General features: G+C 39.6%; 1 protein-coding gene across 9 annotated transcripts in view; it reads right to left on the bottom strand.

Annotated features, from left to right (window-relative positions):
• The window catches only part of ank2a (ankyrin 2a, neuronal), a 51338-nt gene that overhangs the window by 3030 nt on the left and 24166 nt on the right, over nucleotides 1-24142 (bottom strand). For 4 of the 9 annotated variants that reach the window (XM_028975463.1, XM_028975458.1, XM_028975459.1 and 1 more), the window contains 20 exons: nucleotides 23863-23966; nucleotides 23465-23500; nucleotides 20355-20579; nucleotides 19730-19828; nucleotides 19228-19382; nucleotides 18911-19122; nucleotides 18540-18747; nucleotides 16839-16935; nucleotides 16335-16563; nucleotides 15591-15716; nucleotides 15378-15500; nucleotides 15260-15292; nucleotides 14561-14582; nucleotides 4920-4997; nucleotides 4701-4832; nucleotides 4481-4621; nucleotides 3703-3904; nucleotides 3560-3623; nucleotides 261-344; nucleotides 13-177 (listed from right to left, as the gene is read on the bottom strand). In XM_028975463.1, the coding sequence (XP_028831296.1) occupies nucleotides 13-177; nucleotides 261-344; nucleotides 3560-3623; nucleotides 3703-3904; nucleotides 4481-4621; nucleotides 4701-4832; nucleotides 4920-4997; nucleotides 14561-14582; nucleotides 15260-15292; nucleotides 15378-15500; nucleotides 15591-15716; nucleotides 16335-16563; nucleotides 16839-16935; nucleotides 18540-18747; nucleotides 18911-19122; nucleotides 19228-19382; nucleotides 19730-19828; nucleotides 20355-20579; nucleotides 23465-23500; nucleotides 23863-23966 (2535 nt within the window). Of the gene's footprint in view, nucleotides 1-12; nucleotides 178-260; nucleotides 345-3559; nucleotides 3624-3702; nucleotides 3905-4480; nucleotides 4622-4700; nucleotides 4833-4919; nucleotides 4998-6672; nucleotides 6967-7068; nucleotides 12204-14560; nucleotides 14583-15259; nucleotides 15293-15377; nucleotides 15501-15590; nucleotides 15717-16334; nucleotides 16564-16838; nucleotides 16936-18539; nucleotides 18748-18910; nucleotides 19123-19227; nucleotides 19383-19729; nucleotides 19829-20354; nucleotides 20580-23464; nucleotides 23501-23862; nucleotides 23967-24142 lie in introns of those variants that run through there. The other 5 variants (XM_028975460.1, XM_028975462.1, XM_028975464.1 and 2 more) reach the window with 3 other exon arrangements.

The following is a 24142-nucleotide window of genomic DNA, read 5'->3' as shown; positions in this document are numbered from 1 at the left end:
CACCAGACATACCTCAGTGTGATCTCCCTCGCTCCTCAGCACTGTCCTCTTAACCACTTTGGAGTATCTGTCCCCTTCACCCACAGTGACAGGGCCCTGTGGCGCACCATCTACTGTCACATCCTCTCTCTGCACACCATCAGCAGACACACAGCGTCTGACTACCTTTCTGGTCACCTGAGCATTTAATAGACATTAAATCAACATGACATGACATTTCATTTGATCTGCTACATCTATCTGTTGAGAATGGAGTGTACCCTTTTCACCACCGTATTCCCCTCTTCATCCAGATACTGCTCCTCTGTTACAGTCGGTGGAGAAATGTCAGGAAATTCATCGGCCTGTTGAAGAATAAAGAAATGAGAAAGATCAGAATGGATAGCTGCACTAGTTTCCACTAGAGGGAGTTGTGGAGTAGGGACAGCAGTGCAGCATAGCTCACCTAAAAGAAAAAAAGGCAACCGAGTGGTTTTAGCTTTATTGCACAGCACACTGACAAGGTTCCTACACATTTCACATTACATAAGTGTATAAATTGTTTTTATACATTCCAGATCCAAACCTTTTCTATTTCTGCTTATGTGCTTATCCAGACACAGTTCAGGAATAGTTGTGTAGGAACCCTGCACTAAACAAAACTGTGAACCTTGCAAAAACAACACCGGCCTTGTTAAGGGTCACACCAATAATCAATGGTGAGGGGGAAAAAGAAACCATATTATGTAGCCGTCATCTTTCCAATAGAAAAAGCTAAAAGCTTACTGAAGGAAGAGCCTTTCAGCCTTCACACAAGGGGCCATGCCCCACATGCAAAGTCGACCGCATGACACGCGATCTCACCACTCCACTGTGTTGATTATACCTGAATGATTATTCTTCTCCGGACCACCCTGGTGGTCAGCACATCTTCTTCAGAGCTATCAGACAACATACCTAGCTCTGCAGCTATATCCTAGCCAGGCAGGACAAATTCATTTAAGAGACTGACTTCAAAAAGCATGTGTGAAATTTCTCAGTCAAGGCAGATAGCAAAGAGCCAATATATATATGACATGGGTTAGAAAGAAAGGGGAATGGAATTTTGTTATTTTGATTCTTGTAGACATATTTTCAAAATTATTAAACGTACATGTTACACACATGTATGCATGCAAATTTAGAGAAAATGGCAATATCCACATTGTACAAATCCTAAAATACAGATGTTAGTCTACAAATGAAGCAAAAACACATACAAACATGCAACCAAGTAGGCAACCAACATATAATCTTTTTATCACAGCTAACTAGCATGTTTCATATGTACATTTGAGAAACAAACAATATATAATCAAAAAATAAATATGGCAATAGCTCAAATATTTCAATGCAGAAACCTCATGGTTCATGCTCAAAACCTCTTACCCTCTTGAGAATATCACCGTCATCATCAACACCCTGCTCTGGTGGCTTCTGTATAAATGGCCCACTACTAGTCTGAGGACTGCATGTCCTCAGATCATCTCCTTGCTTTGCATCTGACGGTTCATGGATTAATGGTGCATCTACATAGTCTTCGTTGTCAGATGACTGGATAGATCTTCTGTATGGGTTCTTATCTGTGACACATGAATGGTGTCCATGTGTCTTTTGAATCATTTTGTCACCCGAGCAACTAGTAGCACTGTGTGTAAATCTTTGTAAACCCACTCCCAATTCATATTTTACATTTTCTTCTATTTCTGTGTCAGAGTAATCAGATGTAGTTTGTCTGCAGTCAAAATAGGCTTCTTGATCTGAATGCTGGGACATCTCACTGAAGATGGGAAGTTTGGGCTTCAAGTCACATGAGACTTCTTGAGCATCATGTTGCAATGTCTCCTGTTTGTGCAAAAGTGCTGTACTGCACTGTAAGGGATAACTCTCTTTCAAGATATGATCTGGAGCTTCTGCTGTTGCCCCAAAATATGTGGTGGGCTGATCAACCCTTCGATCTTCACTTTCAGTCTTTTCCAGAGTCCTGTCTACAGGTGTGGGTGGGAGTTCAGGAGCTGCCTCTACTCCTTCTAAGATTTGATTGCCAATTTCAGAAACTGTATTAGCTAATTCTGGAATTGACTGGATAAAATGCACATCATCTGTGATTTGTGATCCTGAACTAGATTCAGAAGACAAACTGTTGGATCTGATGGTGGGATCTACAGTATTATACATGTCTTTCCCACGGCAGTCATGTTCTGAGTCCTCCATCTGATCAACAAATGGTTTAGGTGGTTCTATTTCAAAACTGAAGTGTATCAAGCCTGGTACAGTGTCTGTTGTTTGAGGGTTTGCATCAGAAATATCAAATGGAGAATTTTTCTCCACTTCACCAGATGTCCTTTCTTCATTATTATCAAGCTGAGCAACAGGCTCAGACAGCATATTTTCAGATTTGGATGATGCGGCCATCTTTAAGGATGTTTCATCTGATACCAGATAAGTCTGAAACACGTCATGGCTCTCATGTTCTATGATCTTACTTTGCTGATTTTCAACCTCACATTGATTCACAGGTTCATGCAGTGAGTCACTGAACTCATGTACACTACAACTCTGTTCTGAAACTGAAGTAGCCCCTTCTTGTGATGATGCGTATCTAGAATCAGATAGTAGTGTGGTTTCATCAAATTGTGGTGTTGAACTGTTTGACTGCACTGACGAAACTGGACTCAAACTGGTATAATATGAGGAGTTTTTGATCAGATCAGGGGTCACTCTAATTCCCTCTGGATATGTCTGGATTGGTTCTAAACTGGCAATGTTTAATGAATGAGAACTATCAAATAAATATTCTTCCTCTGAAAAAGCAGATGACACACTTCTGCTACATGACTCTTCATTCACATGTTCAGTTGAATGGCCTTTCATGAAATAAGACTGCAATTGGTCGGTACATGTCTCCCCAAATCCAGCAAAATCTGCTTTATCTAAACCTAATTTTGGTGCTTGAGGATCATGGACTTGTGTTTCCAAATAATGATCTGAGATTTCTTGGGATGAGAGTTTCAGAAGATCTGGTACAACTGCAGTCGGATCAAAACCAGCAAATTCGTCTTCTAGCGACTGGGAAGGAACCTCTGAGAGAGCCTTGGGTTGACTTGAATGTGATAACGTGTCACTTGAACCAGACTGCAAAAGTATGTTTGTCTCAAGATTACTCTGCATTGCATTTGGGGACACCAACAGACTTCCCTCATCTGATTCTGATGAAACCTGAGACATGATCATGAAATGAGATGGAGACAACATGCAATTAAAATTAGTATCAGAATATAACAATTGCATAAATGGTTTCAAAATATTTCAGTTTTGACACTTGACACAGTTTTGAAATTGGAACAAGAAACTCATATACTTATATGTGCTTAGAAAGTTTCATGTACTCACTAGATGTTTTTGTGTCAACACAATGAATTTTCAGTTAAAAAAAACTGACACCCACTTATAATTAGCTGCATTTCTTATCATTCAGAATGGACATATATGCAGTTTGATTGAAACATTAGTTAAAATGATTTTAGAATTTCAAACTTACTTGTTCATCAGTCTCCAGCTGTTCAGACACTGATCTGAAATCTTGTACCGCCCACAGGTTGTCCCTGAAATCATAGTAGGCTCAAAAACAATCTGAGATGTGTCTGAGGTCTTATCAAAATATGTAGTAAGTAGGTGGCCTACTGTGTAATTTCAAGTTCCTCCAAAAGATCTCCATGCATGCTTTCTGAATGGGTGTGTCCCACAGGTTCTGACCAGGATGGGACATCCAGGAGTGAAGCAACAGACAGGTCCTCCTCAGACACAGCAGGAGGATGTCTTTGTGAAGTTTCAACCCTCCTGACAAGTCTTGGACTATCAACATCTTCCTGAACTGAAGACAGAGCTATATGCAGAAAGAAATAAACATAAAGTAATTCCATATATTTATATATAGCTATAAGTTCTTTCTTTCCATGTAAAAACAGCCTGCAACAGTCACATAACATTCATTTATTTGCTGGTTATGAGGCATGAATTTCTTTGCTCCAGGAACATGTCACATCAGGTGCCCCTCTCCCAGAGGGAGGCATCCACTCACAATCTAGTTTATTATACAATTGTATATAATTTGATTTGACCAGGAAGTGTGTATATAAGTACTCCTCACTTCCCTGAAATGTCTATTTCAGAGTAAGCCAAGAGTGCCTTCCTTGTTTTTGTTTGGCCCCCATGCCATATTCTGAGCTCCTGTTTTGTATATTCACTGTTAAACTTCACTGTCCTCGCTGTGACAGAACTTAACTAAATATTTACATTTGCATTTTTATTAAAAAAATGCAAATGCAAATTGCAAATGCAATTTTTATGAAAAAAAAATTCTTTTTATACAGATCAGATTTCTATGTACATAAATCCCGCAGTATAGGAATGTGGGCACACTGTACTTAGTCCAACCATAAGTAACTGGAATTTGCAGCACCTTCACTGTGATCCAGGGTTCGTTCAATCTCCGCGTAGGTCCTTGAGGTGTGCTCTTGAACAGATCTGTTCATCTGTGTCTCAATAAGGTGAACTATGTCCATCCTATTTATTGTAGTGAGCTTCTTGATCAAACTGTCCTCTGTCATGAAAAAAATGGCATTCAAAAACAGAAAGACTTTATAATGACTTTATAAAACCGAGTTTGTGTAAAAACTCACCAGTAGCATGTTTACCCTCACGTTCTACCCAACACTGTAAAAGGGCATGACTCTGCTCCTGAAGGGAGTTTGGATTCTCAGAACGAATCTGTTGGATCTCATCTTCATTAAATTCCAGCTCCTTTGCTAATTCTGAAAATGTTATGCCATCTCAAAATCTCAATAAAAATGTAAGGATTTGGTTTGGTCACATTCCCATTCTCATTTAATTTTTTTTACCTGTCCAGCTAAATCCAAGAAGATCTGCAATGATGACCAAAGTTTCCTCCTTCCGGTCAGCATCATCCTGCCAGTCCACTGCAGATTTTTTTATCAAAATATACATATACGTACGTAATCAAACTGTGGGAAGAAGGCTTCATCAATTGCCGCATAATCTTACCCATGCAGACCAATAAATTAGAATAATCCTCTATTGTTTAAAGTCACATGCATCATTTTTGAGATGACTACCCTCATGAACAAATTAGCTCTGTCCAAGAAGATTTCATACATATTATACCACTGAGGTATAAATAATAAGAAGAATAAAATAATAAGAATCAACCAAAAAGTCTGTTAGTCATTTGGTTGGGATATGTTATGGTTAAATATATATATATGTTCACTGGCAGACTTATTGTATGGATTCAGAAGGTGAAATGTGGTACTTTTTATGATATGTGAGCAGATGATGGGTTTATTATATAAATAAGAATACAAGTCAAAAATCAATATTCTGGTTGGTGGTACTCCAATGAAGGACTAATACTGGATTAAATTGAATTAATTCAAACATGGGAATACACAGAAAAGTAGACTGATTGAATTCAGTCCAGTCTCTGCTGAACGACCTTTGGTTGGATACTTGGGTCTCAAAACATGGATTTTATATTAATTGCAGTGGGCAGTAATATTAAAATAACGTTAAAATTGAGTTTGCACTCAATGCATGCAACAGCAATCAACAGTGTTGGTTATTTAAAAACGACTATGTACATATGCAATCCTTAATATTATATTTGTCCTTGTGAGGATAAGAAAAAGAATGACATGAAGAATAAGATGATATGCAGTTGTGTTTCATCACACACAACTGGCAATCAGTCAATGAGAAATAATCTAGTCAAATAATGCATAATTACACTACGCCTAATTTCACTTCCTATAACCTATATAATTATATAGTTTTTCTTTAAATAGCATTAATGAATACAATATTCAGTGCTTGCATGGAATGGCAAATTGACAACTCTCCTTGTAGGATAATGCATGGATTCACAAAATTGCTACAGTATAGTGTCTAAGCACTGAAAATGCAAAATTTCATAAGAATTGAATATAGATTGTAATGTGACAATCTGTGTGATTTTATTCTATAATATAAGACAAGAACTTACAAATACAACTGAATTTTTGTATTGTCACATAGTTACAAAAAGTTTGTCTGTTACAAAAGGTCCTATCTGAATTCTTATTACAGTTTGTTCAATTATGGATTCACCAGACACAATACTTTATGAATGTACACTTGTGTCATTTCTTTCATATTATTGACTCTCTCAATTGCTACTGTTTTGACAATGCAATTTCATAAGTCTTGATTCATCTCCACATCCAATAAATAATAATTCCATATTTCCCCAAAAAGAGCAAGGTCACAATGCCTTTCCATGGTATATTAATGTTTCCATGCTTCATTGTATTTAATTGTCAGTGTGTTTCATGAGCCATACATTAGTAATAATAACCAAAAGAAGGGCATTCAATCTTGAGATTTTCATACAACATGTATATACAGACAGACTGATGGACGGCAGACAACATGAAAGACAAAACATTGTGCACACATAACAATGATACGAAAAAGCAAAAGCACAACACACATGAATGAAATGCCACAAGACGTACAACATGAATATGAGACAAAGGTCTTATTCAGGGCAAGGGGGTACACAAAAAGAGAGGGGGCAGAGAGCCGTTTAGATGGTACCTTGACACTGGAATGGGGCAAAGCTGTCAGGGATGTGCTGAATCTGAGTCTCCACAGAGTTGTCCCAAATGGGTCTTGTCTCAAAGACATCCTCAGAAAATGATGAAGTCCGCACCCCTGGGCAAGGCCTGCTTTGTGCAACCTGCTCATCCCCTTTAGTGGTTTTGCAATTGGATAACTTGAGTTCTGAGCTGCAAGATTTACTTCTTTCTTGTGTACATTTGGTACCATGTTCAAATCCATCAGAAATGAGATGAGATGATGATGAATAAGTATGTCTCTGTTTGCTAGTACCTGGGAGATTATAAGAAAAAACTGTGATCTTGGTAGAAGATTGTCTGTCTTTAAAACAAGGCTCCAATTTTTGGTCAGATTTTGAATGGATTTTTAATTCACCTGTTAGAGTAGAACTTTCTCCTTGAAGAGCAGTGAGTATTTGAGATGACATCTGGAATTTGGCTGGGTTGCTGGAAGGCTCATGAACGACTGTGTCATGAGTTGGAGAAGCAAGATCAATAACAGACTGCTGATCTTCATCGATGGATGAATCGGAGGACTCTGGGTCCTGCTCTGAGTGCACAGATTTTCTGCTCATTTGGAGATCATCATGAATCTCCAGATCAGAATTAGAATCTAAGAAGTCCTGGTCATCTCCTGTGTGAGTCTTTTGTTTACTAGAAATAGGCTCTAAGGATGACACTTCAGAAGTACTGTGATGTACAGTAGGAGATACGTGGGTAGTGCACACTTCCCCAAGTGGATATGTTTCATTTGCCTTAAGTAATGGAGAGGCAGCGTTAGACTGGTCTTTGGTTAGATCTTTTGTTTCCTGAAAGACGTCGTTCATTTCAGGATTGTCAGCATCTTCATCAGACGGATCCTCACTAATAGGGAAAAAGGCAAGTCCCTCATTGTCTTCTTCCAGACTCCTTCTGGTCATATCAATTGCACCACTTCTGGTCATTTCAAATAGTTTTCCTTCTTGGAAGAGGAATGGATTTGATGTCCCCTCCTCTGATGATGTTCGACCTGGGGTGGTTTCTAGATTTGGTCCATGTGACTCCATGTGCACTGCAATTTTCTGTTGTCTGCTTTCAACCTCAGAGGTGTCCTTATCATCTTCTTCAGCACTCCATGGTAGCAGGTCTGCTTTTATAAGTTCTTCTGAATATCTATTTTCTACCTCTGAAATTAATTCATCACTGCCCTTGCCTGAGCCAGGTGACAGACTTTCTTTTTCCTCATCCATTTCACACTCATCTTTCATGCATATATCCTCTTCAGGAGCACTAAGGCACTTGGGTAATTCGGAAAATTCTTGACCCTCCATTTTTGTTTGCAACTTTTCATCTGGTTCATCTTCAAAGGCATTATTTTCATGTTCTGAGAATTTCTGAGGTAGTTTATCATCCTGAGGGCTTTCCCATTCTGACATGGTAGGAGTCATGGAGAGGACAGGAACAGAATCCAAAGTCATGTCTGAATCCTCTTCAGACTCATAGGAGTCTAAACAGCTTTCACCAGATGACTCTAATTTAATGAATATTGGTTGAGCTATAGAAAATCTTACTTCTTTTTTTACCTTAGCATCCTTTTCCATTTCATCAAAGGTCTTGATTTTTGCTGCCATCTTGAACATTTCATCTTCTGGAGTGAGCTGTCTATGCGGTTCTCTGGACTTATCATCTGCATCTTCTTCATCACCTTGTGTGAAAATATTTGGTTTCGAGGGCATTACAAGGCACAATGTATCTGTGTTCAGTTCACTATCTTCTGCCTGAGTTTGAACAACTTTCTGTTCAAAATCATCGTCTTGAAATGAATGATCGGTTACAGAGCACACTGATTCTTGACAAAACAATTCCTGCCGCTGAATTGTGGGGCTTCCTTCAAGGGAGTCTGGGCAAGGGGATTCTTTGGTAGGACTTGGCTCGATTGAGTCCGGGGATTTATGTGAAGAACTATCCTCATTGACAGGGCTAGCTTCCAGTGAATCTCCACAAGAGCCACTTTTTACAGGCCTCAGGTCCTCTATGTTTGAGGGTCGTTGTGAGGCACAGGGAAGATTGTCCTGCTTCTGCGACTCTTCACAATGCATCTCTATCAAAGACTGAGCTTCCTTAGCAGTGTATGAAATAAGTCCTGGGCTTGATTGTGGTGTTTCTGCCATGACCTCGTGTTTTCCAGTTTCCTCTGAACCTGTCTGATGTGACACACCACCAATACTGGTAACAGGTGAATCAGTAGCCCCCCCATGGCTGAAACTGTCAGGACTTAAGTCGAACTCCTCCTCTTCAATATCACCAGTGACAAGATGTTCCCCCTTTTCATTCAATCCATCAGAAGAACTAAAGACTTGATGAGGGTCAGTGACATAGTCTACATTAGTTCCGCATTCTGTGTCATAACTATCTTGTGTGATATGAATCCCATGATTTAATGTGTACGATGTTTGTTTGAAAAATTGGTACTCTGGACTTTCTTCAAGCTCTGCTTTGATATCAGCAGTGAAGTCCTCAGATGGCCTTCTGTCTGGACTAATCTGAGACTCATCAGAAAATGTTTGGTCCTGAGAAAAGTTATCATCATGGTAAATTGTCTCTGGAGAGGATGTCATTGTCCTGTCTTGCATATCACTTTCACAGTGCGCTGAACAATCATATTGGCTGTGTTGCATGGTGTCACTTATATCAGCGCTGTGTAAAACATCTTTCTTGGAGTATTCTGATTGTGTTCTCAGAATGTCAGACACCAGTGTTTCTGAAGCTTGATCTCCTGCACTAATTATTCTGTGTAATACAACTTCTTCCAATGTTTCCTCAAGCATATTCTGACTTGGGTGACTATCTGGGACCGGCACTTTCTCTAGGTAGTCCTCCAGATCTCCACTGAGATATGAAACCATGCAAGTCACATCCTTCTCCTCTGTAGGTGAATGGGGTACAGACTTTTTGGCAGTTTTAAGTTCCTGGAATAGTAATTCTTCTGGTTCTGACTTTTCTAACATGATATTAGAACTCTCACTTGGCAATTTCACTGAAGCCTGATCTGCATCAGTGGTCTTGTGCAATGCAGCATTGTGGAATAGTTCCATTGGGACATTCTGATCTGGATCATGATCTGGCATTTTTTCAAGATACCCTTGTAGATCTTCACTGAGATGAGACACTATGCAAGTCATGTCCTTCTCCTCTGTTACTGCATTCTTAACTTCTTGGGAGAGTAGCTCATGTAATTCTTCTGGCCCGAAATTCGGTTCCTCTCCTTCTGTTGCTTCAGATCTGGTCCTCAGAATGTCAGTTTGCAATACGTCTGAAGATTGATCATATCTACTATTTACTCTGTGTAATACAGCTTCTTCAAATATCTCCTCAACAACATTTGGATCTGGATGATGATCTGGGATTGGTTTTGTGTACTCCATTAGATCTGTACTAAGATGTGAAACCATGCTAGACATGTCCTTTGTCCCTGTAAATGAATGGGAACTGGTATTTATGTCAGTTTCCTGAAATAGTGGTTCATGTAATTCCTCTGAGCTGAGAGCCAGTTTCTCACTCTCTGTGGTATCTGTATCAGAGTCTCTGTATACATCTGTAACGTGATCAGACCCGTCCTGGACAAAATTCTGATTTGGATATTCTGGTATTTTCTCACAGTTCTTCTCAAGATCCTCACTTAGATGTGCAACTGACCCATGTAATTCCTCTGAGCTGAGAGCCAGTTTCTCACTCTCTGTGGTTTCTGTATCAGAGTCTCTGTATACATCTGTAACGTGATCAGACCCATCCTGGACGAAATTCTGATTTGAATATTCTGGTATTTTCTCACAGTTCTTCTCAAGATCCTCACTTAGATGTGCAACTGACCCATGTAATTCCTCTGAAGATAAAGCCAAATCATTTTCCTTGAAGGCTTCAGATTTGGTGCTCTGATCTTCAATCTGCCATACGCCTGAAGATTGATCATTTGTACCACTGGCTCTTTCTTCCTGGACGACATTCTGAGCTGGATGAGGATCTGAGACTTTCTCTAGGTACTCCTCTAGATCTCCACTGAGACGTGAAACTAAACTAGTCATATCTTTCACTTCTATAGATGAATTGGAAGAGTTGTTTCTCACAATTTTTATTTCCTGGAACAGTGGTTTATGTAATTTGTCTGGGCTGAAAGCCAATTCCTCTTTCTCTAAGATTTCTGATGTGTTTCTTAAACAATTCTGCAAGGTGTCTGAACTGTGTTCATCTGTACCAGTTATCCTGTGTAACACAACTTCTTCAAATGTCTCCTCAAGGGCATTTTGATCTGTATGATGATCTGGGACTGGTACTTTCTCTAGGTACTCCTCTAGATCTCCACTAAGATGTGCAACCATGCCACCCATGTCCTTTGTCCCTGAAAATGAATGGGGAGGGGTATTTCTGGCAGTTCTAACTTCCTGAAATAGTGGTTCCTTTAATTCCCCTGGACTGAAAGACAGATCCTCTTTCTCTGAGTTTTCAGATTGACTCTTGGAACTCTCACTCTGCAATCGTACTGAACCTTGATCATATGCACCAATGTCACTGTATAATGGATCTTTGAGTAATCTTTCTGGGATTACATTCTCATCTGAATCATGACCTGGCATTTTTTCATGGTACTCTTCTAGGTCCTCACTCATGTAATTCTCCTCATTCTTCTTAACTTCTTGGGAAAAATGTTCATGTAATTCTTTTGGGCTGAAACCCATTTCCTTTATCTCTAGGGCTTCTGATCTGGTCATCAGAATGTCAGTCTCTAAAGTGTCTGTTTTGTCAACTGTACCAGTTATTCTGTGTAATACAACTTCTTTAAATGTCTCCTCAAGGACATTCTGATCTGTATGATGACCTGGGACTGATACTTTCTCTAGGTACTCCTCTAGATCGCTGCTGAGATGTGAAACCATGCTAGTCATGTCCTTTGCCCCTGAAAAGCAATGGGAATCTGTCTCTTTGGCAGTTTTAACCTCTTTAAAAAGAGGTTCAGGTATTTCTTCTGGGCTGAGAGCCAACTCTTCCTTCCCTAAGGTGTCTGATATGGTCATAGATCTTTCTGTTTGCAATGTCACCGAAACTTGATCATCTCTACCAATGTCTCTGCATAAAGCAACATTATCAGAGCCCTCCTGGATGACATTCTGATCTGGATTATAAAATGGAATATCTGGGATTTTCTCAAGGTACTCATCTAGATCCTCACTCAGATGTGATACCATGCCAGACATGTCTTTTATGTTGGTAACTGGGTGGGAATGGGTCTTTATATCGGTTTTTGCTGAAGTTTCTGAACTGGTCCTTAGAATATCCTTCTGCAATGTTTCTGAAGCTTGATCGTCTTCACCAGAGACTCTATGTAATACAACTTCTTCAAACCTTTCTTGGACTACGTTCTGATCTACCTCACAAGCTGTAACTTCAGGCATATTCTCTAAATACACCTCTAAATCCTCACTTAGATGCAAGACCATATCAGACATGTCCTTCACTTGTGCAACTGATTGAGAAGAAATATTCTTGTCATTTTTAACCTCTTGGAAAAGGGGTTCCTCAAACACTTCAGGCTGATCAAGTTGAACAGTATCAAGAGCATCTACTGGTATTTCAGTATGAATGTCAGCTCTTACGTTTAGTTCTCTAGTTTGAATCATGCTGGGGTGCTCAGAAAGATTTTCATCCAGCATGAAACCTGCCTCTTCAAATTTGAATTTGTTTGAAGTGGTCACCTCTTCATTTTCTGGCCCATTTTGTAACAGTTTCTCATCTTGGTAGTTTATATTAGAGGTGCTGGTTGTACTTGCCATTATAGTTGTCATGGCTTTGTGCTCAAACAGTCCTGATTTATGTTTTGATGGGTCCTGCCCAGTCTGAAAAGCTCTCATCAGTTCCTTAACAGACATGGTCTCCTCCAGCCTCTCAGTCTGAGACCTGGGAGATCTGGGTGATTTTGGTGGGGTTGCTGAACTATCTTGACTGTCATTATGTTTCCAATGAGATTTAGAATGAATGACACTCACTTGCAAAGGTTTTTGAGTTTGATTTGCCTGGCCATCTTCTTCAACCTTCCTCTGAAGTGCTTTAACCCTCTCTTTAATAGACCCAATTGGAGTCTCCTCTACAGGAGGAGAGGAGGGAAAGTGGCCTGAGCTGATTTCAGGTTCTCTTAGGATTAGGTCCTCATCTAAAGATTCCTCAGAACTCATTCTCTCTAGTTCATCTTCTGAACTTCCACTTGCAAATTCCATGTCCCGCAACTTCCTCCTAGCAGGTTTTTTGATCTTTGGATGCTGTTGACCAATTATATTCTCTCCTGATGGCATAGAAGTATTATCTTTGATGGTGTGTGATTCTTGCAGAAAAACTTCTTGGGTTTGATTAGTGGTTGTCTTGGCTTCCACTATCTCTGAATCATCAAGTAATGCCAATTCCTCTTCAATGCTCTTAGCTCCTTGTGTCATCTCATCTCTTCCCATATTTAACTCCCCTTCACGCAGTAACTCTCCAACTTTCTCAAGGTTTTCTTTCACTTTTTCCATTATTTGAAAAGGTTCTCCATGCTCCTCATAGAACGTCTGGATTTCCTCAGAGGATCCTGTATTTTCTGACAAATCTGTTGTCAGGATGACAGATACTTTGAGAAGGTCTTGTTTCATATCTGATATATCTGACAGCAAGTCTGGACTTGCTAATGTGGCTGGGTCAGTAACCATGTGCGTCTGTAGAATGGATAATTCAGTTGACTCGGTTTCATCGCCATCTTGATGTGATAAAAAATATAAATAATTAAAAGGAATGAAGAAGGACAAAACACAGTGGAAATCGGTGGTTAAGGCAGGAGCACTACAATAGCTTTGCTGAAATAATAAACAAGGTCATATTTTTGACTGATGGATCCAACAAACTTTAGTGTTGGCATGACAACAGCAAAGCAAACAAAAACACATGAAAAGAAGATGGACAGGAAATAACTTGCTTAAACATATGTTGGACTGTACATTCAAACACATGACATAAAGAAGGACAAAATATTAAGAACAGAAACAATACAAGAGGTGTCAGGAACCAAAAGAAGCAACAGGTACAGAACAACTCAAACACACAGACCACAATAAAACCAATGCAGCATCTCAAGATTGCTTTAAAATGGAAAACATACTAACAGACAAAGCTGACCAACAAAAAATATTGTTTTATGAAGGACCATAAAAGTAATTTGATTAGACTTTCTGGCAATTAAAGGTAAAGCTATTTTGAATCCTCAGATGCTATGGCAAATAAAGTTCAAATAAACGTTGTGAATTGTGTTAATAAATAAAAATGAGTTAAAACTGTGAATTTCATAAAATCAGAAGTGAGTGAAAACATTATGATAAACATGCAGCCATAACAAACACAAAGAACAGACTTAAGAATATATAACATGTGTAGGTCATGTTATTTCCATGCAATGCCAATGATGTATGAGCCCATGCAATTCTAAATTATATTCATAGAAAAGCAAGCAAAATGAGCAACATGTACTGACGAAAATGAAATCATGAGTGTATTAGTAGTGAAAATCAGCAGTAATTGATTGAATATTATGATTTTTTATTCTTAATTTGATGTATAAGTATATTTTATATCAATGGAATACTGATTGCAATGAAATGAGGTATTTCATGGTTAAAAAGGTTGAGATCAGATAGAAACAATTATCAGCCATAGCATAGCAGCCAGGGATCCATCTAAACCTTTATCGCATATTTTCAGAATATATACATGAAACATGATAACTACTACACTGTGTATTTTATTTGGTCCGTGTAGCACTCTGACAAACCAATTTGAATGCAGTTAGTAGTACCAAACTGAAAGACATCACTTACATTTGTCATGTGTCTTGTCACTCTGTGGAAATGAAAACATAAGAAGAACATAAGAGGAAATATTTGAATGGTTTATGCATTATTAGTAATGCACTATGCACAGGGTGGTTGTAGCCTAGTGGATAACACACTCACCTGTGAACCAGAAGACCCAGGTTCAAATCCCACTTACTACCATTATGTCCCTGAGCAAGACACTTAACCCTAAATTGCTCCAGTGGGGACTGTCCCTGTAACTACTGATTGTAAGTCGCTCTGGATAAGGCCGTTTGATAAATGCTCTAAATGTAAATGTATCTCATTCAAGTGACAAAGTTGCTTTTCACATACATTTACCAATGTGTTTAGAATACTGTGGGTCGCCTCTAACTAAATTTGTTAATCTGTCTTAAATGAAGAATGGGATACTCACAACATTTTGCATGCATTCTATGTACAATATCGTTATATACTTCAAAATTTTCATTTTCAAGTCCACTTCCTAGCCTGGTCCAATGCCTTACTGTGGCATAGTAAGGCATTTAAAAGAATCTTCTTCTCTGAAATATATGTGACTTTTTCGGGGTATGTGAAAACCGAAAGTACCTTAAGTAAGTAAGCAGATCAAAACAGAACAGTGAAATGTTAAGGATTAACATTTAACTGTTCTGTTTTGTTATACTTGCTTACTGTTCACATAATTAAAATGAGACACTATACCTCCTCATCTGGATCTTGTTCTGAATCAGACTCCTAAGACAGAAAAGAGAAACTGTAACATAAGAGGAAATATTTGAATGGTTTATGCATTATTAGTAATGCACTATGGTACATTTACCTTTGAATACACTGGCAACGTGATGTTCAGGTTGCAAATGGCATTGTGGTTTAGACTTCTGTATGTCCGGGGTTCCTTTGTGAAAGACAATCGCCCACATGACTCTTGTGTTGTATCTCGAATCTGTTCACATGAAGTAAGATAGAACATTAAACAGTAGCTCGGGAATAGCAATCTTAAGTAATCATATTTCAATGTTGCAGTATGGCATACTTTGATGAAAAGTGCTAATCGGTTTTCCTTGAAGGCAAAAAAACTAAACACATGATGCTGCCCACTCTTGGTTAGAGGTACCAGGTTCCCAAAACAGTCTGCGAAGATGGGCTTGCCCTCCAACACCTGAGGAAAAATATGACATGCAGTAGTGCATCTCAAATAAGGTATGCAGAAAAAGACTTTGCATTTGTGCCTTTTTATTACATTTGACAATGAGGAGTACTAATTTTCCATAACCGCTTATACCTGATCAGTGTCACAGCTGTCGGAGCCCATCCTGGAACATTAAGCCTTAGCATGCATGCCTTTGGCATACATTTGCCCTTATAAAATATTACTAGAGTATTACTTAAATTTACAAAAAAGTTCAACCCGTTAAGACAAATCGTAATGCTTAACAAACATTATTTAAAAATATGTAAAAATACTATATTTTTTCAAGGCTGCATGGTGTCCTGGTGGTTAGAAGCATGGCACCATACCTCAAAGGGCGCTCTCCCCGCTTTAGTGCAGGTTTCTCCCTGGTTCTCCAGTTATCTCTCGCCCATCGAAGGCAAATTGGCGAATTGTCTGATGTGTGAGTGTGTGAGTGAATGGTGTTTGTGGGTGTGCCCTGCAGTGGGCCGGTGCCCACACCCTTGCACCCAGTGTCTGAAGATGGGGACTGGCAGCCATAACCCTGAGTAGGACTAAGCGGTTCCGGAAAGGGAGTGGGTGAGTATAACATTTTTCAAAACATACCTCAACATCTCGACTTCGTGCCACTTCCATAAAGTTCTCCTGTTGTTCCAGAGTTTTATCCATCTTGTCATCGGTCATGCAAAAGCACCGCAATCGTGCTTCAATTGGGTCTAATGTTTTGGCAAAGATTACAAACTTGGCCATGTATGGGACACAGATGATTTCCCTATAGACTTGGGTGGAGAAGTTCACAGATTCTTGTATCTGTCTGCAATCTATCAGCCAGAACCTGAGTGAAGAGTGGACAAAGCACACAACAGTTCACACATTTTTATTCAGACAGAAGAACTGACTACTGTACCGACTTTAATCATACAGGTGGGATACAAAACTGTCTCTTGCTGGGTATCTGTAGGCCATGTCCTTGGACAGATATCTCTTTAAAGGGACTGTTGTGTAATTGAGCATTCCAGAGAACTGAGACAGTAATGGACTCCTCCAACACCTCCAACAGACCATAAATTTAAGTAACCATTAACATAAGAGTCCAATTAAATGAATTACCTTGCAGAAACATTAGTGGTAAAGGACACACACTGGTTGACAAAGGTTAAGGGCGTGGAGCCTGTAATGTCTTCCCACTGTGCTGGAGTGGTACCACCTAGACATAATTTTAATAGACATATATGTTATAATGTATTATGTGACATTTTGATTATAATGAATTTGAAATTATATATAGTATTCACAGCACATCCCTTTTTCCACATTTTGTTAGGTTGCACCTTTATTACAAAATAGATTCTACACACAACACCCCATGGTGACAACATGAAAAAAGTTAAATTGAGAATTTGTCAAATATATTAAAAAAGTGAGAAATTACATGTACATAAGTATTCACAGCCTTTGCTAAATACTTTGTCAATGCACCTTTGGCAGCAGCAATTCAAGTCTTTTTAATAAGATGCCACAAGCTTGATGCACCTATCCTTAGCCAGTTGGGCTGTAGTTCGCTCACCTCTGCTCTACCAAATTCTCTTCTGTCCACAGAGGACCTCTGGAGCTCTGACAGAATGACCATTTGGTTCTTGGTCACCTCCCTGCCTAAGACCCTTCTCAATGATGATCAGGTGAAACAGAAGGCACCTGATCACATCATATGGTCCTAATTATTCATACCAGTATTGCTCAGTATTTAGTAGAAGCACCCTATTGATCTAAAACATCCACAAGCCTTTTTGGGAAAGATGCAACAAGAACCATCTCAAGTATGATTAGAAGAAATGGACAGAACCATTCATTAAATATATGAGTATCACAGCAAAGGGTCTGAATACTGAATATCATGTGATATTTCAGTTTTTCTTTGTTAATAAATCTGCAAAAATGTCAACAATGCTGTGTTTTTCTGTCAATATGGGGTTCTGTGTGTACATTAATGAGGAAAAATTTTCACTTAAATGATTTTAGCAAATGGTTGCAATATAACAATGAGTAAAAAAAAAAAAAGTAAAAACCATTTTGGAATAAGGCTGTAACATAAAATGTGTGAAAACTTTCTGGATGCACTGTATGCTAATCATGTGCAATATGGCAAAAAATTCATATTGCGATATAAATTGAACCATAGATGGTAGATGGTATATATTGCGATATATAATTTGATAAGCAAATTTAAATTTAACTGTTTTTGAAAGGGTAACAGGGTGGTAGTAGCCTAGTGGGTAACACACTCGCCTATGAACCAGAAGACCCAGGTTCAAATCCCACTTACTACCATTGTGTCCCTGAGCAAGACACTTAACCCTAAATTGCTCCAGGGGGGGACTGTCCCTGTAACTACTGATTGTAAGTCGCTCTGGATAAGGGCGCCTGATAAATGCTGTAAATGTAAATGTAAATGGTAACATGTGTCCGGAGCAGGAAGTTGTACAATAAACTTTTTACAGATACATCAACATATAGCATAACCATATACCAGATAAAACAATATCTGGGCATTTCTACCGAAAGTGGACATTCTGTCACACCCATAAGGCCAGTAAAATGCCAGGTATTTGTATGATGTGAGTGATTATATGAAATTTTTGGCTGTAGAGTTTACAGAAAATATTTAAATAACACTATGCTTGTTCATATTTTATCATGCAGTCCCTCCAAGATTCCAAGATTTCATTTAGTGATTTTAGTGATCCCGTTGGCCCAATTTATGTCGCATACCATTTATGCCATTTATACCGCACATCCCTACTGTATCCCTACCTGTTATACTGCAGAGTAGTCTTAAGGTTGGAGTATCTCCACCAAAGGCATTATTTGTAACATCAGTTGCTGAGCTTTTGGGAACTGGTATTGTCATAGTGATGGGCTTGTGAAACTTTCTCCTTCTGGGCTCTAAAGTTACAATTGGGCTGAAAGTTGCCTTGTTACCCAAAATCCTCCTCACAAGATCATCACTGATTGGCTGGGCCTGAAGTTTGAAGGAAAATAAAACAACACATTTAATAACTGCAATGGTTTCATTCTCTTTCAGCAACAGATCTTGCATTGCTTGATTTTCAACAATGGATTTTAAGGAACATCTGGCATTTTGCACCTCCACAACTGAACGCTTTCTCTAGCTACAGTTATACCTGCAAGCCAACACGGATCCGCTTGGTGAGGGCTCCCTCCGGGAAAACGGCCTGAACCTGAGGCACCAATGTGCTGCTCAGCACTCCACCTTCTGGTCCGATTAGATGACTGTCCTGCTTTATTCGGGAGACCACGGCAAAGTACTGTGGGAAGTCTCGAGTGATGATTCGACAGATACGCTTCTTCTCCAGCTCCTCAGGAGAATCAAGCTCTGTTAAACAAAAATATACACTTAATTCCATTCATCCATGAACACGTTTTGTGTAGGTTGCATAGTGTTTTGTTGTTGTGTAAATGTAAATGTGAGCGTGCTAACCCTCGTCCATGCCATTCAGGATCTGGTTGAGCTCCTCTTCTGTGAACTCACAGTGGTGTTCCCTCCAACTCTCCCCTGTCTCACTTCGAAGGATCACCAGCTCCCGCTCAGCACCACGCAGTGCCGCAAAGTGTGGGATCTCCACAATAACAGGCCTGTGGCAGGGAAACAGGTTCCGTAAATGTGTGTGTTTTGCTTTTCTGATTACAACATCAACCAAAGTCAAACGTTGAAAAGATAAAAGGTCACCAAGAAACTATGTCATTTGATATGACAAAGTGCAGTAGGGATCACAAAGGCTCAAAACAAAGAAAAAACACGAACAAAGTTTTTTTTTTTATTATTCAAATAAAATTAAGCAAATAAAAGAACACAAAAACAAAACTGTGCAATGAAAACGATGGGAGGGGTGCACCATGACGGAATGTGACACCACAATGAAAGGAAATATCCCTCAAGGGCAAGGATCCACCATCTATGGTTCTTTAAACATCAGTCCTACCCGAGGAATTTAGTCCCAGGCGGGCCCAGCTGCAGAATTCGGCTGACCAAACTTTCGCCCTCGTTCAGAGGGGGAGGAGCAGTAGGAAGGTGGAGTTTACTGTTCCAAGTGCAGCAGGGCAAAGAGAAAAAAGCACAAACTTCACGTTACCCTGTCCAGCACACTCACAAGTATGGTGGGGATGTGGCCTGGCACTCTCATTCACACATTTCCACTCCTTTCAACTCAGAATTTTTTAATATTTAATATTTAATATTTTTACCCTTTATAACCAAAATGATGACTCAAAACTACCACCAGCAATAGATAAAAAAAACATGGTAAACTTATAAGTAAAATATGTCACATTTTAGACCCTTCAAAGCAGTGAACAGCGCACCCTTATATCTCTTATATGGGAATGGTTTTCCAACAGCCCACATTAAGCACTGCTTTGGGTGCTTTTTGTTCTCTCATCCCTTGAAGCTGGTTATGATGCCAAAAGTGTGCATAGCATTCATGAACATAAAGAATCTTATTCATGGGATATACATTTTTTTCCATATTAAAATCCTCATAATATCCTCCACAGAGTAGGTGTGCAAGTATCTACAGCTACGTCATCCACTTATTATATTAGCCTTACCCAAGGAACTGAGCTCCAGAAGGTCCGACCTCAATAATCCTCCCAGCCAGGCCCTCTCCCTCAACCATGGGTGGCATGGAGGCCAGCCGATGCCTCTTGACCAAACGACACGTGACACGTGTGGGAGCAGAACACTTCCTAGGTGGCACGATTATGCGCAGTCCGTTGTGACGGCAACCACGCATGGCCCCACCCCTGGCATCCACCATGAAACTGACAAGAAAGCTGAGGGGCAGCCGTGGATGAAAAGAAGGAGGAACAGACACAGAAAGAATCTCAGAAAGCAGTACGCCTCTTCTGCTTTTACCCGCCTGTTACCCGCACGCACACGCTGCAGTGACTCTTCCTTGCACCTCTGCTCAACATAATCTGTGATGGGGTAATCGGATTAAATCAACATAACATGACAGGTACAGCATCATAATGTACAATACTGTACTTCCTGTTCAACACAGCAAAGCTGATATCATCACTTCTCAACCCGGGATACGTTTGCATGCGTTAAACTAGGTACAGTGCTAACAGAGTTAGCAGCAGCGCTTTTAGGCATGCAGTCCAACACAATTTTTACTTCAACATGCTGTTATTGCGAACATATGAAACAGTCCATGGTTAAAATGTGAAATCATCATGAACTGAATAGTGGACACTGAATGCAGCACATTCTGAATGAAATATGTGTCTAATTTTAATTAACACAGATTTTTAAAATGATTTTCTAAAGGCTGCTTTAAGTGCTACTTTCAGGACAAGTGCATTTATTACAGTATCTCACAAAAGTAAGTACATTAAAAAAAAAATTATTATATTTTTCCTTGGGACAACACTGAAAGTATGACATTTTGATACAATTTAACGTAGTCATTGTACAGCTTGGACAACAATGTAAATTTGCTATCCAGCATGTATAATAGATCTATATAAAGTGTAATAATAGATCTATATAAAGTGATCTCGCAAGATGCGGCCCGTGCGCCATGAGTCTGACACCCCTGAAACATTGCTATAACTCATAGCAATGTTTGCATGAGTTTTGCCATGCTTACAGTAATCTATTATTGGCCGACGAGGCTGTGATTAGAATACAGGACTGGCACTGCCCCAGAAGGGACAAATCAAGATCACCCATATTTCAGGATGTACCGGAGAATTTGGGATGGTTGGCAACCCTGGTACACCCCTAAATGAAAATGTCCAAATTGTGCTCAAAGTGTCAATATTTTTTTATGTTGCCACCATAATTTTCCAGCGCTGCCTTATCTCTCTTGGTTCATTAGAGCTTCACAGGCTGTCACCAAAATCCTCTTCCATTTCTCCATGATGGTGGCTGAAGACCTTGCTCTCTTCCACGTTCCGTCTGAAGATTCCCCACAGATGCTCAGTAGGGTTTAGGCATCTTTACCCTCAGTTAATTTAGCATGGTAGGGGTCGTCTTGGAGGTGTGTCTGGGGTCGTCACCATGTCGGAATACGGCCCAGCGGCCCAGTCTCCAAAGGGAGGGGATCATGTTCTGCTTCAGTATGATACAGTACATGTTGGCATTCATCCTTCCGTCATGCAGCCCCAAACCATGATACTCCCACCACCATTCATGACTGTAGACAAGACATACTTGTCTTTGTTCTGCTTTTCTAGTTTCTGCCACACACGTGACATCTTCTGAACCAGATAGGTTTATTTACATTTACATTTACGACATTTGGCAGACGCCCTTATCCAGAGCGGCTTTCAAATTACCATCGATGAAGAGATCAATTCCGGTTCACTAGGACCCCAACTATGAATACAATATTTTTATTCACTCTGTTGTAGATTCGGTACATAAGTAAGACAACAAGAATGTTACAATTTAAACTAAATATTCTCTAAAGAGGAAGGTCTCGAGATGCCGTTTACGAGGTGCAGTGCGAGGTGTAATAAGGGCTGTGAGGTAGGATGGTGCTACTCCATGTTTGGCTTTGTAGGCCAGCATCAGTATTTTGAACCTGATGCGTGCAGCTACTGGGAGCCAGTGGAGGGAACGTAGCAGAGGGGTGGTGTGGGAGAATTTGGGAAGGTTGAAGATCAGCAGTGCTGCTGCATTTTGTATGAGTTGTAGAGGTTGGATGGTGCATAGTGGTAGACCAGCTAGGAGGGAGTTGCAGTAGTCTAAGGACTGAACCAGTAGTTGGGTGGCCTGGGTATATCTTGGTTATCTTCAGCAAATTCTTTGTGTGCCGTCTTGCGCATCATCTTTAGACGTTGCTTCCTTCTGGGATGACAGCAATGCATCCTCCAACCTCTCCAACCACTAGCAGCACTCTGATTCCAAAAACAAACTGGATAATTCCCTGAGCACATTCTCTCATCATCTTTGGTGGACCATGGTGAGGCCTGTTCTGAGTGGAACCTGTTCTCTCAAACCACTGTATGGTCTTGGCCACCATGCTGCTGCTCAGTTTAAGGGTGTTGGCAATCTTCTTATAGCCTAGGCCATCTTTATATATTCTTATAGCCTAGGCCATCTTTCAGAACCTCAGACAGTTCTTTGCCATGAGATGCCATGTTGACCGATTTGGACCGGTTACCTGATTTGGACTGCGTTGGATCGCATGCGTTTCCATTCGGGTTTCCGGTTTAAATCCGGTAGGAAAAATTCTAACACACCTGCTCTCCATTCACACCTGAGACCTTGAAACACTAGTCACATGACACTGGGCAGGGAAAATGGTTAATTGGGCAAAATTTGAACATTTTCACTTAAGGGTGTACTCATTTATTTAGCATTAATGACAAAACATTTACAAAAATGTGTGCGGTGTACTCTTTTTTTGTGAGATACTGTATATCATGGCCAAGAAATAGGAACACATTCAGCAAATCCAGGAAAAAAACATACTGTGCACACTTTGCAAATCATGCCAGACTGAATACATTTGAGTGTATACTGCACATGAGATGGCATGTTATCAAAAAAGTGGCATGAAATGGCAGAGGGATTGTACTGTATTGTACTGTAACAATAGCAACTGTCACAAGCAATGCAAAAAAGGCAAGAAGAAAAAAAAGGAAAGAAAGAGACAGAGAGGGGTGGGTAAGGGAGGGAGGAGAAGCCACAAGCAAAGGATCACCTGCAATTGTCATGGTCAAGAAACTGGGAGGACCTGCTGAAGCAGAATCACAAAGCGGACAGAAAGAGGGTAAGATAGACAGATAGACAGAAAGTCAGATAGATAGATAGATAGATAGATAGATAGATAGATAGATAGATAGATAGATAGATAGATAGATAGATAGATAGATAGATAGATAGATAGATAGATAGATAGATAGATAGATAGATGAGAAAGCAACTTTAGAAAATATGATGATAAAGAATAATGAATGAACCCAGTCTCAATGAGAGAGATCTGCATGCCTTAAAATTCTAAATAGATTTATGGAGAGAGGAAAGTTAATGGAAAGTTCACCCATAGTTTAACAATTCTTCTATAATCTGTGGACAAATATATTTTCATGACATACTGACCCTGAGTGGAGGAGATTGCTGGTCAGCACTACATTGTCAAGGTGCTCTGCTCCCCAACTTAGACGATATGAGTCTTTGTCATTCTCCTTGCAAAGGGTTGATACCTGTGACAGGTATCATATTAAATGTCATATTAAATGTCATATTAAATCTTTTTAATTATGAGAATGAGTAGATTACTTTTTTAGCAAAATATTGTTGGAACTAAGTTCCAATTATTTATTTAATTCATACATTAAAACAACTTACTTATGTCTGGAATAAATAGCTTATCCTTTTT

This window comes from Denticeps clupeoides, chromosome 4 (genome assembly GCF_900700375.1).
Source record: "Denticeps clupeoides chromosome 4, fDenClu1.1, whole genome shotgun sequence".
Classification (NCBI taxonomy): Eukaryota; Metazoa; Chordata; class Actinopteri; order Clupeiformes; family Denticipitidae; genus Denticeps; species Denticeps clupeoides.
Note: the sequence above shows the minus strand (reverse complement) of the source record. Positions and strands in the feature narration are given on the sequence as shown.